The sequence below is a fragment of the Nansenia antarctica genome (genome assembly GCF_963989245.1).
Source record: "Nansenia antarctica genome assembly, chromosome: 9".
Classification (NCBI taxonomy): Eukaryota; Metazoa; Chordata; class Actinopteri; order Argentiniformes; family Microstomatidae; genus Nansenia; species Nansenia antarctica.
Window position 1 is genome coordinate 42,922,884 of NC_137679.1, and position 13,835 is coordinate 42,936,718.

A 13,835-nucleotide genomic window follows, 5' to 3' on the forward strand; every position below is an offset into this window, starting at 1 on the left:
CGCGCGTTCATGGGTTTTGGAAGGGAAGGAGAGAAGGGATACAGGTCTGTAATTGTGGACAGATGATGGGTCAAGGGTAGGTTTCTTGAGGAGAGGCTTGACTCTGGCTATTTTGAAGGCCGCTGTCACAGATCCTGTGGATAGGGAGGAGTTGATTAGGGTGGTAAGGTAAGGAAGGATGTCGGCGGAAATGGATTGGAGAAGGGGGGAGGGGATGGGATCAAGAGGGCATGTGGTTGCCCGCTTTGATGTGATAAGTGTGAGAATCTCATCGGGGGAGAGGGGGGAAAAAGATGACAATCCAGAGACCGAGTGTCGAGGAGAGAGTTTGGAAGGGGTGTTAGCATTGTTAGTGGGAGGAGGGAGAGGTGGGGGTGAAAAGGTGCTGCTGCTGATGTCGTCCACCTTTTTTTCAAAGTAGGTGACAAAGTCATCGGCGGACAGGGAGGAAGGAGGAGGGGGAGGAGGTGGATTAAGGAGTGAAGAGAAAGTGGAGAACAGTTTTCTAGGATTAGAGGCAGAAGAATGTATTTTGGAATGATAGTAGGATGCTTTAGCAGCTGATGCCGAGGAGGCGTAGTTGGCAAGGAGAGAGTGATAGAGGTTAAGGTCATCAGAAAGGCCAGTTTTTCTCCATTTCCTCTCAGCTGCTCTGAGCTCTAGTCTACAAGCATGTAGCGTTTCAGAGAGCCAGGGAGCTCGAGGAGAGGATCGAGCTGGCTTCAGGGTTAGTGGACAGAGGGTGTCGAAGGATGAGGTGAGAGCGGACAGGAGGGTTGAGGATGCCGCATCAGTGGATAGAAGGGAGAAGGATTCGACAGAGGGTAGGGAGGATAGGACAGAAGAAGAGAGGGTGATGGGGGACAGGGTACGTAGGTTACGACGAGAGGGTCTTAAGTGGTTAGAGGCTGAGAGGGAAGAGGAAGTTTTGAGAGGAAGGGAGAAGGATATAAAGTGGTGATCAGAAACTGGAAGAGGGGTAACGGTAAGGTTGGAAGTGTGGGAAGATCTGGTGAAGACAAGGTCGAGCTGAGTTGGAGGAGAGGGGGACAGGGTAAGGCCGAAGGAGAGGAGAAGGTCAAGTACTCCAGATGAGAGAAGCTTCTCAGATTGGAAATTGAAGTCACCTAGTAGTACGAGCGGAGTGCCATCATCAGGGAAGGAGCTGAGAAGGCCATCCATCTCGCCTAGGAAGTCACCGAGCTGGCCTGGGGGGCGATAGATGACAACAATGTGGAGTTTGACCGGGGAGGAGACGAAAGCAGCATGAAATTCAAAGGAGGATATAGACAAGTGTGCCAGGGGAAGGACAGTATGTGACCACTTGGGCGAGATGAGGAGTCCTGTGCCTCCCCTTCGACCAGAGGGTCTAGGGGAATGAGAAAAGGAGTAGGCGGCAGAGAGGGCTGCCTGTGTAGCTGTGTTTTCTGGTGTGATCCAGGTTTCAGTGAGAGCAAGGAAATTGAGGGCCATAAGAGATGCATAAGCTGAGATAGCGTCAGCTTTCCGGACCGCCGACTGGCAATTCCAGAGACCGCCTGCGGCGATAAAGTCATGGTCAGTAGAAAGAGGTGGGTAGATGAGATTGGAAGGGTTGCGAGGGGGGGTGTAGCATCTAGGTGTCCTCCTGAGTGTCAGAAGAACAGGGATGGGGAGAAAGCACATTGGGATATAGGTCCGTAGAGGGGAAGAGGGCTAATGAACCAACAGAAGTAGGGGTAGCTAAGTGCACTCAGTAGACCGATGTGCCAAGCTAGCTAATGTTGATATTGTGGTTGGCACACTGACTAACAAGAACATTTTAAAATGGCACTTCATATCAAAAAGGTTGCCTACCCCTGCTCTATACTTATACTGAAGGATACATAGAGATTTAATAGATTTATAGAACATTTAGAGGATGTACAGTATAGTATTCAGGGCTCGACATTAAGGCTTGTCTGCTTGTCCGGGACAAGTACATTTTATGTTCGAACAAGTGGACAAGTCAAAACAAAGAGAAAAATAAATAAATCAATATGTATTAATATCCGCAAAAAAATAATTCCTCCTTCAGTTGTCCGCAAAATGTCATCGGATGAAACACCAGCACCATTGCCGGTCTTCTGCCAACGTAGCTGCCTTGTCAATGTAGCTGCCATGTCAATGTAGCTGCCTTGTCAATGTTGCTGCCTTGTCAATGTATGCTGCCTTGTCAATGTCTGCAGCCTTGTCAATGTATGCTGCCTTGTCAATGTATGCTGCCTTGTCAATGTTTGCTGCCTTGTCAATGTATGCTGCCTTGTCATTATCTGCTGCCTTGTCAATGTATGCTGCCTTGTCAATGTATGCTGCCTTGTCAATGTATGCTGCCTTGTCAATGTCTGCTGCCTTGTCAATGTCTGCTGCCTTGTCAATGTACGCTGCCTTGTCAATGTACGCTGCCTTGTCAATGTACGCTGCCTTGTCAATGTACGCTGCCTTGTCAATATACGCTGCCTTGTCAATGTATGCTGCCTTGTCAATGTCTGCTGCCTTGTCAATGTACGCTGCCTTGTCAATCTACGCTGCCTTGTCAATGTACGCTGCCTTGTCAATGTACGCTGCCTTGTCAATATACGCTGCCTTGTCAATGTATGCTGCCTTGTCAATGTATGCTGCCTTGTCAATGTATGCTGCCTTGTCAATGTCTGCTGCCATGTCAATGTCTGCTGCCTTGTCAATGTCTGCTGCCTTGTCAATGTCTGCTGCCTTGTCAATGTCTGCTGCCTTGTCAATGTACGCTGCCTTGTCAATGTATGCTGCCTTGTCAATGTAGCTGCCTGGGGGTAGTGGTGGTTGAGTAAGGCACTTAGCCCTCAGTTACTCCAGGGGGAATGTCCCTGTAATTCGTAAATGTAAGTCGCTTTGGATTAAAAGCGTCTGCTAAATGGCAAAAATTAAAAATTAAATTAAAAATTAATTGTCAATGTAGCTGCCTTGTCAATGTATGCTGCCTTGTCAATGTACGCTGCCTGGGGGTAGTGGTGGTTGAGTAAGGCACTTAGCCCTCAGTTACTCCAGGGGGAATGTCCCTGTAATTCGTAAATGTAAGTCGCTTTGGATTAAAAGCGTCTGCTAAATGGCAAAAATTAAAAATTAAATTAAAAATTAATTGTCAATGTAGCTGCCTTGTCAATGTATGCTGCCTTGTCAAACAATATGTCCGCTGAGTAGGGGAGCGCGGCATTATGCATTTGTGACCATTTTCCCCATCAGCGGGTAAACTGTCACACTACGTCGGGCATGTTGTCACATTATCAACAAATAAGAACACAACTAATTAATTGTGAATATTGATTAGAATTTCAAAACCAAATTCAACTTCATTAAATAACAAAAAATGTAAATCATGCCTAGAGAATCTGGCAAATCATGCCTTTGAATCAAAACATTAATGCTGGCATGACCCCTTTACTTTAAACTTGAAATCGAACGTACTCTGGCGTGCACATAGATCCACAGTAATTGTTATTCCAACACACGTGTCGTCATATTTGGACAAGTAAATTGAGCTCTCGAACAAGTAAAAGATAAGTTCACTTGTCCGAAGGACAAGTACCTGAAAAAGCTTAATGTCAAGCCCAGAGTAATGCTTTGTTGAAGGTGTTTTGTCGTTGCAAAATGTGTCTGGCATCTGTGATATCTGTGTGTGTATGGAATATAGAGGAGGACAGTGAGTTTATGTAATATACACTCCCCGGACACTTTATTAGGAACACCTGCATGACTCCATGGACCCAACCTGCCTTGTGTCAGCAGTCCAAGCTGGTGGAGGTGGTGTGATGGTGTGGGGAATGTGCTTTGAGTTGTATTTCATGTACAAAAGGCGCTATATGAATAAAGCTTTACTTACTTACTTTACTAATGTTGTCTTGGCACACTTTGGGCCCGTTAATACCAATCAATCACCGCTTGAATGCCACAGCCTGTTTGAGTATTGTTGCTGGTGTTCCTAATAAAGTGTCCTACGGTGAGTGTGTAACAGGCTGGTGATGTATATTAACGGTACACTGGTTCTATTCTCTGGTCTGCTATTGTCCAGACTCAGGAAGTCAATGCCCGCAGTGCAGAGACAGTCTCTTAGGGCCAATCCCAATTCCCTTTTCTACCCCTATGGCTCGTTTTCAAGTGTGACTAGATTCGAAGCCAAGGCCTTCGAACAGAGCCACAAGCAAAATCTACCCCTATGAATTGGGACAGCCCTTCATGACGTCAACAACAGTGGTTTAAATAGACGCGGTACGGGTGACGCGATCTCGCAATGCCTTCTTCAGCTGTGTTTATTTCTGTTGTGTGTGCTATAAGGATCTTTTTTCGTTTGTTATCAACACACTGTAGTGTTTAGACGTTCCTTTTAGTCTCTTCCGTCAGCGATGTCTTTTTTGTGGACATCGCAATAATGACAATGAATGACTCCAACCAAAACACAGAGTATTAACCAGATCTGTCAGCGCACAATGTTCCTCCAAAGATACCCGTGACTCAATCCTCAGCCACCACATACACACGAGTCCATCAGTAGTCATAAAGCGTTGTCCAAAAATCACGTTACCAAGCGCCTTTCTCAGAACAATTCGTCGTCTAGAATCCAAAAATCAATCCATCATAGTGGTGGTCAAAAACGTAGAAAGAGGATCTCTTGGGGACGCGGCCACATTTGCCCGTGAAGGAGAGATGACAAATAGGCGGAAACATTTCTCAGTAGAGTCGAACGGTGATAGATCATCATCCTTTACGCGTATCCTTAACTGTAGTTACATTTCGCGTGTCATATGCCATTAGACATGGAAATATGTCAATGCGCGGCTGTCATGCACAAATCAGCTTGTAACGTTAGACACACAGCACATCGGCATAATAACGTTTTGTTGTTGTTGTGCTTGTTATAAAGAAAAGGTATATTACATATTAACAACTGCTCGGATTAGATTGCGGGTGGAAATAGGTCAAAATGCGCATCATGTACAAGTCAGACGAACGTTTGATAGATAACTTTACATATGTGTACCATCATCCACTGTCAAACGCCACAGGTAATAATTGATTTATGATTGTACATCTCTGAAATGCTCGACTGTCATGCAGCGTTGCGTTACTGTAACGTTAGACACAGCACCGACATAAAAGCGATTTTTGGGTTATGCTTGTTATAAATAAAAGGTCTATAATGCATTGTAATGACATTAAACTAAGACAATAAGATGGTTATCATAATTTTTCAAATCTTTATTAATAAGTAATTACAGAGAATTAAAATGACATTTCCGCATTGAATAGAGCGACATAAGATTTCTGTAGATGATTCGCAATGCATCCTGGAATCAAGGGGTAGCGTACCCCTATGGCTTCAAAGCTAGTCTGGTCCTGAAATCGCTCGAAACGAAGTCATAGTTTGCCCTCGAGGAGAGAGAGGAGGGAGAGGAGGGTGAGGAGGGTGAGGAGGGTGAGGAGGGAGAGGAGGGAGAGGAGAGTGAGGAGGGAGAGGAGGGTGAGGAGGGTGAGGAGGGAGAGGAGGGTGAGGAGGGAGAGGAGGGAGAGGAGGGTGAGGAGGGAGAGGAGGGTGAGGAGGGTGAGGAGGGAGAGGAGGGTGAGGAGGGAGAGGAGGGAGAGGAGGGAGAGGAGGGTGAGGAGGGAGAGGAGGGTGAGGAGGGAGAGGAGGGAGAGGAGGGTGAGGAGGGTGAGGAGGGTGAGGAGGGTGAGGAGGGAGAGGAGGGTGAGGAGGGAGAGGAGGGTGAGGAGGGTGAGGAGGGAGAGGAGGGTGAGGAGGGAGAGGATGGTGAGGAGGGTGAGGAGGGTGAGGAGGGAGAGGAGGGAGAGGAGGGTGAGGAGGGTGAGGAGGGTGAGGAGGGTGAGGAGGGAGAGGAGGGTGAGGAGGGTGAGGAGGGAGAGGAGGGTGAGGAGGGTGAGGAGGGTGAGGAGGGAGAGGAGGGTGAGGAGGGTGAGGAGGGTGAGGAGGGAGAGGAGGGTGAGGAGGGTGAGGAGGGTGAGGAGGGAGAACAGCCCAGATGAGACACACTGGCTGGCGTCTCCACAGCTCCCCAGAGCAGCGCCGGGCCCTCTGGTGTTGTGGTGTTGAAACTGGCAACGTGACGGAAATGACTTGTGTTGTGAAGTTCGAATAGAGAGACGAATCATCTATTTATCTGGACCCAGGTCTGCCACACGGGAGACCAAAGTATCGACCGTTAGGCCAAGAGCTGTGTGTGTGTGTGTGTGTGTGTGAGTGTGTGAGTGTGTGATGTTAATAATCTTGTAGATTGTATTTAGGACCAGACACCTCAGTAACTAAGATGGAGAAACTCAAACTGTTTATTTTAGTGTTTTGATTCTTCAATGTCAGCACACCTTCAGGGCTCATTAGACTGTGTGTGTGTGTGTGTGTGTCTGATGTGTGTGTGTGTGTGTGTGTGTCTGATGTGTGTGTGTGTGTGTGTGTGTGTGTGTGTGTGTGTGTGTGTGTGACAGGTCCTAAAGAGGCAGTAATGTGAGTGTCCCATGTTGCTTCCTGTGGTGATCACATTACAGCTGCTGGCAGCTCACACACACACACACACACACACACACACACACACACACACACGGCAGGCTGGAAAAAGACGGGTTGTCATGGCCCCTGGGAGAGTGTGTGAGAGACGGCAGTAACTGGTCTGGGGTCAGCCAGGTCACCTGACCTCAGACCTGCCTGTCTAAAGATAGAGCAGACTATACCTGCTGCTCCTGAGACGTGAGTCATCCTGCAGCTGACAGGAACGTGGCTGACACACACACACACACACACACAGACTCACACAGACACATGTACAGACACACATACACACGCACACACTCACACACACACAGACAGACGCACACACACGCACACACACACACACACACACACAAACACATGTGACTAAGTCATTTACATGTTTCTCCCCCCCTGGCCGAGACGCCCAGCTGAGACCAGGATGTTCACTAAGGTCCATTAATAACCAGCCTGTTAGTTTATGGTGCTGCTCATTTAGCTGTGCTGCAGAGAGTGTGTGTGTGTGTGTGTGTGTGTGTGTGTGTGTGTGTGTGTGTGTTGCAGATGCCTAGTGTGTGTGTGTGTGTGTGTGTGTGTGTGTCAGACGGGCGGAGCAGAGAGAAGAGACCCTGAGAAGCTCAGGCGGAGGTCGGCGTCACACTGGTAAACACACCTCAGTCCAATTAGGCAGATCTACCCCCCCCCCCCTCAGACCCCCCCCCCCACACTGGTGAACCCTCAGTCCAATTAGGCAGATCCAGACCCCCCCACACTGCACCTCATCTACATCAGCCTCACACAGAAACAAGCTGCAGTGAACCTGGATTCCCCTGAGAGGAACACAGAGGGGGAGAGGGAGAGGGGGGAGAGATTCTGGGAAAGAGAGATGGAGAGAGAGAGAGAGAGAATCTGCATTTTTTATATTCATCAGCATGTAAACTTGGACTTGCAAAGAGAGTGTGTGTGTATGTGTGTGGTAGAGAGAGAGAGTGGGTGTGTGTGGGGGTGCCTGTGTGTGTGTGTGTGTGTGTGTGTGTGTGTGTGTGTGTGTGTGTGTGTGTGTGTGTGTGTGTAGTAGCCTTAGCTAATGAGGGACGTTGGGGGCGACATTAACATTTGTAAGCTGTGAGGGGAGGAGGGGGGAGGGGGAGGAGGGGGGAGGGGGGGCCCCCCCCACCAACCACTCCTTCACGCTCTAACGGATCAGCAGACATTTGACATCACTTCCCAGAGTGAAGTCACCCAGGAGGAGCTGGGCTCCCCGAATGGGAAAGTCGGCTTTGTTTGAACAGGAAATCAGTAATGCCCCCCCACCCCCCTCCCTCAGACGTGCTGTGAGCTCGGAGCTGATGGATTAGGACAGAAGGAAAACTAAACTCAAGTTTGTTGGTCTGTTCAGAGTTTGGCTTCCAGTTGCTGGAGGTTCAAAGGACGATTGCTTTCTTCGTAACGCTTGTTTGGTTCCGGAGGTTTTTAAGTGTTAGACGTCAGAGTCGAGCATCAAATGCTGCTTCCTTTTACAAACAGCACGGTATTTAGGTTTACAGTTTTGACATTTAGCAGCAACGCTTTTATCCAAAGCGACATCAATAATATACAAAGTGAGTTTGTCTAAAGTCAAGTGAATCATCTATACGTCAGTCATCATGATAAGAAAACATCTATGTTTGGACCAGATGCCCTTTGCAGTCACAATGCTAGAAGAAGGAAGGTACTTTTTTAATTTGTTTTATTTGTAATGATGAACAGTAGAGGATCAGAGGGGTGGTGGGAGTTGGTGAAGAGATCTTACGCTAGTTTACTGTAGCGAGCATCTCTCTCTGTTAAAACCACAGGCTGTTTAAACAGAAGAGCTTCTTCGTAAATAGCCTGTGGTTTATTATATCTATTATATTATACGCCAGTTAGCTTGGCTTTTATCCAAAGAGACTTACATTGCAGTGAGTGCACATGTTATACAGTACATACGGTCCCAGAGGGAATCGAACCCCCAACCTAAGTGTTGTTGGCACCATGCTCTACCAGCTGAGCCACAGAGGACCACAGCTGACGGTCTTCAAGTCGACCTGATGATCTTTAAGTCTGTGTCCATAAGTAATTCATCACTTCATAAATATCTCACATGCAGATAAGTACAGTTAGGAGCAGACAGGCTGTTAATATACCATAAAAATCAGGGACACTTATGCTGATGGTTTCATCATGCGTTCAGAAGGACCTCCCCTGGGCCTTACATCATTTATACAGCCTCCTTCTGGTGCGTTGGGGGGAGCAGGGCTCCCAAAGCGCTGACGATACCGAAATAGCATTTCTAATGGGCTTCTATGGGCTCACTAGAAGTTCATTACATTTCAGAGGTGGGCTCTATGTGAAAATGTGTCCAATTAGAATAACAACAACAAAAATATCTCCCTATATGTAATTTAAAAAAAAGTGGTGGTGGTGAACTTCATTGTTCTTGCGTCTATAGAGTAGTTAGGTGGTAAGTGCTGTTCTTGCAGTCCGGGGCGGTTTAGTTCATTATTTTTGTTCCTTCAGGTCGATGGAGCTTCAGTTTCTGTACATTTATGTTATTGATCTCAGGATGACGGATTAAAAGATTACGGCTGACAGCGGAGTGTGTGTTCAGATGTGTGTTATCCACCTCCTACCTTAGAGAGGTGTGTGTTCAGATGTGTGTTATCCACCTCCTACCTTAGAGAGGTCCCTGTAGAGAGGCCGGGGGCTGGGGAGAGCAGTGCTACGATTAGCCTCACAGGGGGTAAGACCTGGGGGGAGGCTGGGGGAGGCAGAACACCAGGGGAGGCTGGGGGAGGTAGAACACCAGGGGAGGCTGATCAGAGGCGTGTCTTTGTGGAGGTCAGTCACCCGCTGCAGGCCGGAGGTGAGCCAGCTGTGTTGTCAGTGTGATGACAGGATTACCACATCAGACGGCAGGCCAGTGGGTCCCCCCCACAGAGACCCCCCCTCCACAGAGATGACCTGCTGGTACACACCTGAGGCTCTCGCTCCCCTATTCCATCTCTCTCTCTCTGTCGCTCTCTCTCTGTCGCTCTCCCTCTCTCTCCCTCTCTGTCTATCTCTCTCTCTCTCTCTCTCTCTCTCTCTCTCTCTCTCTCTCTCTCTCTCTCTCTCTCTCCCCTCCATGTTTTCTTGCTCCTCAGTGCGAGGGGCAACATAGACACCCATATAATGGCTGAGATTTGTAGTACCTCCACATCTCTCTCTCTCTCTCTCTCGTCCTGATCAAAAGCAAGCCAGCTCAAATATGCTTTTGAATTTCATAGATCCAGAAAGTAAAGTTGTGAAAGGCACATGTATCCTTTCGGGTCCTTGTAGATACTTGTAACTGTAGCCATGCTTGAAAAGAAACTCCTCATGAAAGGTAGAATCAGATCAGTGTGTGTTGGCCTTTTTAGTTCTTTTTCATATTTCATGAATCCAAACCTTTGCAGATGCTGAGAATGCTGGGAGCTTGTGAAGTGAAGACAGAGGCTGTGATCTGGCTGCTGATGTTGTAGCAGTACAGCGCTGTTATGTTACTGTAGAAACCGCAGAACAATGATAATCTGGTCTCTGATCTCCTCAGAGGCAGATCAGCACACTGTCGACTCCCACGGATCAATTGATAAGCATCAAGCTGTTTGTCGTCTGCAGGGCTCTGCATTGGAAAGCAGCTTTACATCACTAAAGCTTTACATCAATTTAAATCAAGCCCAGATTACTGTTAAGCTTATCCAGTTACAGTAGGGGTAGTTAGTGACAGTTACCTGTACATGTATGCAACACCCTCACAACAATGTCCGGGGGAACAGGTTGGCCTTGAGGTTAGGTCAGCCAGCCAGTTACCCCAAAATCACTGGTTAAACTGATTCATTTTATCAAGTCGGAGTCAGCCAGGGGGGTCCCTCTTTAAACCTCTCCCTCCACACCTCCCGAGTGTACTCATGAGTCCAGACCACCACAGCTTGTACCAGTTTGGACTGTGGGTCACGGGCCATTTATTCCCCAGTGTTCTGGTCACCAGATCAGTCTTATTCACAGACGACGGCCAGATGGTCTCTACAGGGGGGTCCATTTCCTCATGTCCCTCAGAAAAACCTTCTAAACCTTCTAAAACCTCTAAACCTTCTAAAACCTTTAAAATTATGTCGAAATATGTTGAAATGCATCAGAATCAAACACAGTGACGAATGCCGAAAAACACGAAGAGGTACTGTTGTTATAGATGAAATGCTGAGTGGTCGACATCAAGGGGGGAATGCTTCATATTAAGGTTTCTGATGATGAATGGTTCATGAGGTTTTTATCGGCTGTTCATTATTCATTTAGCGTACAGATGAATTCAAAGTGTTTCCAACCACCGCTGCACGTAGAGGCTTCTGAGAACGATCCTCTCAGCAGCAGATCCCATCTGGCCACGTTCATCATAGTCCACCAGCCCTAATACCCCTCCTCCTCCTCCTCCTCCTCCTGGGGTTCTGTCTGCTGCAGGTCGTCGACATCAAAGAGAAGCTGAAGCGGTCCAAGAAGTTCTGGTCCAACCTGCCGGACGACATCTGTGTGAAGGACAAGCTGACGGAGGCGGACGAGGAGCAGTGCTGGAACAGTCACGCCAAGGGCAGGTGAGGAGGTCCACGTGCTCCATCTATGGTCCTGACAGACGCTGCTTTAGGGGGGCAACGCTACACCTCCATCTATGGTCCTGACAGAAGCTGCTTTAGAGGGCAACGCTACACCTCCATCTATGGTCCTGACAGAAGCTGCTTTAGGGGGCAACGCTACACCTCCATCTATGGTCCTGACAGACGCTGCTTTAGGGGGCAATGCTACACCTCCATCTATGGTCCTGACAGACAATGCTTTAGGGGGGCAACGCTACACCTCCATCTATGGTCCTGACAGACGCTGCTTTAGAGGGCAACGCTACACCTCCATCTATGGTCCTGACAGACGCTGCTTTAGGGGGCAATGCTACACCTCCATATATGGCCCTGACAGAAGCTGCTTTAGGGGGCAACGCTACACCTCCATCTATGGTCCTGACAGACCCTGCTTTAGGGGGCAATGCTACACCTCCATCTATGGTCCTGACAGACGCTGCTTTAGGGGGCAACGCTACACCTCCATCTATGGTCCTGACAGAAGCTGCTTTAGGGGGCAACGCTACACCTCCATCTATGGTCCTGACAGACGCTGCTTTAGGGGGCAATGCTACACCTCCATCTATGGCCCTGACAGAAGCTGCTTTAGGGGGCAACGCTACACCTCCATCTATGGTCCTGACAGACACTGCTTTAGGGGGCAACGCTACACCTCCATCTATGGTCCTGACAGACGCTGCTTTAGGGGGCAACGCTACACCTCCATCTATGGTCCTGACAGACGCTGCTTTAGGGGGCAACGCTACACCTCCATCTATGGTCCTGACAGACGCTGCTTTAGGGGGGCAACACTCTACCTCCATCTATGGTCCTGACAGAAGCTGCTTTAGGGGGGCAACGCTACACCTCCATCTATGGTCCTGACAGATGCTGCTTTAGGGGGGCAACGCTACACCTCCATCTATGGTCCTGACAGACGCTGCTTTAGGGGGGCAACGCTACACCTCCATCTATGGTCCTGACAGAAGCTGCTTTAGGGGGCAACGCTACACCTCCATCTATGGTCCTGACAGAAGCTGCTTTAGGGGGCAACGCTCTACCTCCATCTATGGTCCTGACAGACACTGCTGTAGGGGGCAGTGCTTCACCTCCATCTATGGTCCTGACAGAAGCTGCTTTAGGGGGCAACACTACACCTCCATCTATGGTCCTGACAGACACTGCTTTAGGGGGCAACGCTACACCTCCATCTATGGTCCTGACAGAAGCTGCTTTAGAGGGCAACGCTACACCTCCATCTATGTGTCAGTGGTGTGTACTGGGAACCACTACAGTACATTCATAAAGGTTGTTTTTTTGAGTGGGATAGTCAAGATACAAGAATATGTCAGGCCGTGGTGCTAGACCCCTGGACCACCTCAGACCACTGGACCAGCCCAGACTGTGGTGCTAGACCCCTGGACCACCCCAGGCCATGGTGCTAGACCCCTGGACCACCCCAGGCCATGGTGCTAGACCACTGGACCACCCCAGGCCATGGTGCTAGACCACTGGACCACCCCAGGCCATGGTACTAGACTACTGGACCACTGGACCACCCCAGGCCATGGTACTAGACTACTGGACCACCCCAGGCCATGGTGCTAGACCACTGGACCACCCCAGGCCGTGGTGCTAGACCCCTGGACCACCCCAGGCCATGGTGCTAGACCAGATGCCTCTATAATGGTAATCAGGACTGCAGAGTCTCTCCCTATCTTCCACCGTAGACTGAAGACCCATCTCTTCAGGCTACACATTAACTGTCCGTCCTGAAACCTCCCAATCACCCTGTTCAGTTTCTCTACTGTTATGTTTTTTAATCCTTCTTCTGGCATTATGACTGCCAATGGTCCCTGGCCCGAGCAGAGATTGTCTTTTCTTGCGATGCCTGTTGGATAGATGATTCAGTTACTTAAGACGAATGTATTTCTTGTAAGTCGCTATGGATGAGAGGCATCTGCTAAATGCCAAAAATGTAAAAATGTAAATGACAAACAAGAGATTTCTTCAAACATCACACACACAGCTGTGTTTGGAGCTTGTTAGAGACGCAGCTGTGTGATGTTGTTAAACCACTGTAGAGGAATCATCTGAGGCTCTGAGGACCTGATGTCCCATAAAGCTGGAGGACGTTTACATGTTTGGCATCTAGCAGACGCCTTCTTCCAAAGAGACTCACAACAAATACATTTGTCTAAGTAAGTGAATCCCCGATCCATCAGTCCTCATAAGAAAAAGTAATCTATGCTATAACCAGGGGCCACTGGCACAACTGGTACAATGCTAGAAGAAGGAAAGAATTGTTGTACTTATTTATAATAGAGAAACTGTACAAGGGGGTAGAGAGGGTGAAGAGGTCTTTAGGAGAGACAGTCAAGATGTAGCCTGAAGAAATGGAGGTCTTCAGTCTACAACGGAAGATAGGCAATGACTCTGCAGTCCTGACAGAAGATTGATAGTGACTCTGCAGTCCTGACAGAAGATAGGTAGTGACTCTGCAGTCCTGACAGAAGATAGGTAGTGACTCTGCAGTCCTGACAGAAGATAGGTAGTGACTCTGCAGTCCTGACAGAAGGTAGGTAGTGACTCTGCAGTCCTGACAGAAGGTAGGTAGTGACTCTGCAGTCCTGACAGAAGGTAGGTAGTGACTCTGCAGTCCTGAC

The 13,835-nt window shown here is 48.6% G+C and overlaps 1 protein-coding gene across 1 annotated transcript in view; it reads left to right on the forward strand.

Annotated features, from left to right (window-relative positions):
* Window positions 1-13,835, forward strand: part of LOC308165649 (glypican-6-like) — a gene marked incomplete at both ends in the record, with an annotated part of 79,400 nt that overhangs the window by 61,067 nt on the left and 4,498 nt on the right. Inside the window, one exon of the mRNA XM_080539799.1 lies at window positions 11,021-11,151. Coding sequence (XP_080395925.1) covers window positions 11,021-11,151 — 131 coding nt within the window. The remainder of the gene's footprint in view (window positions 1-11,020; window positions 11,152-13,835) is intronic.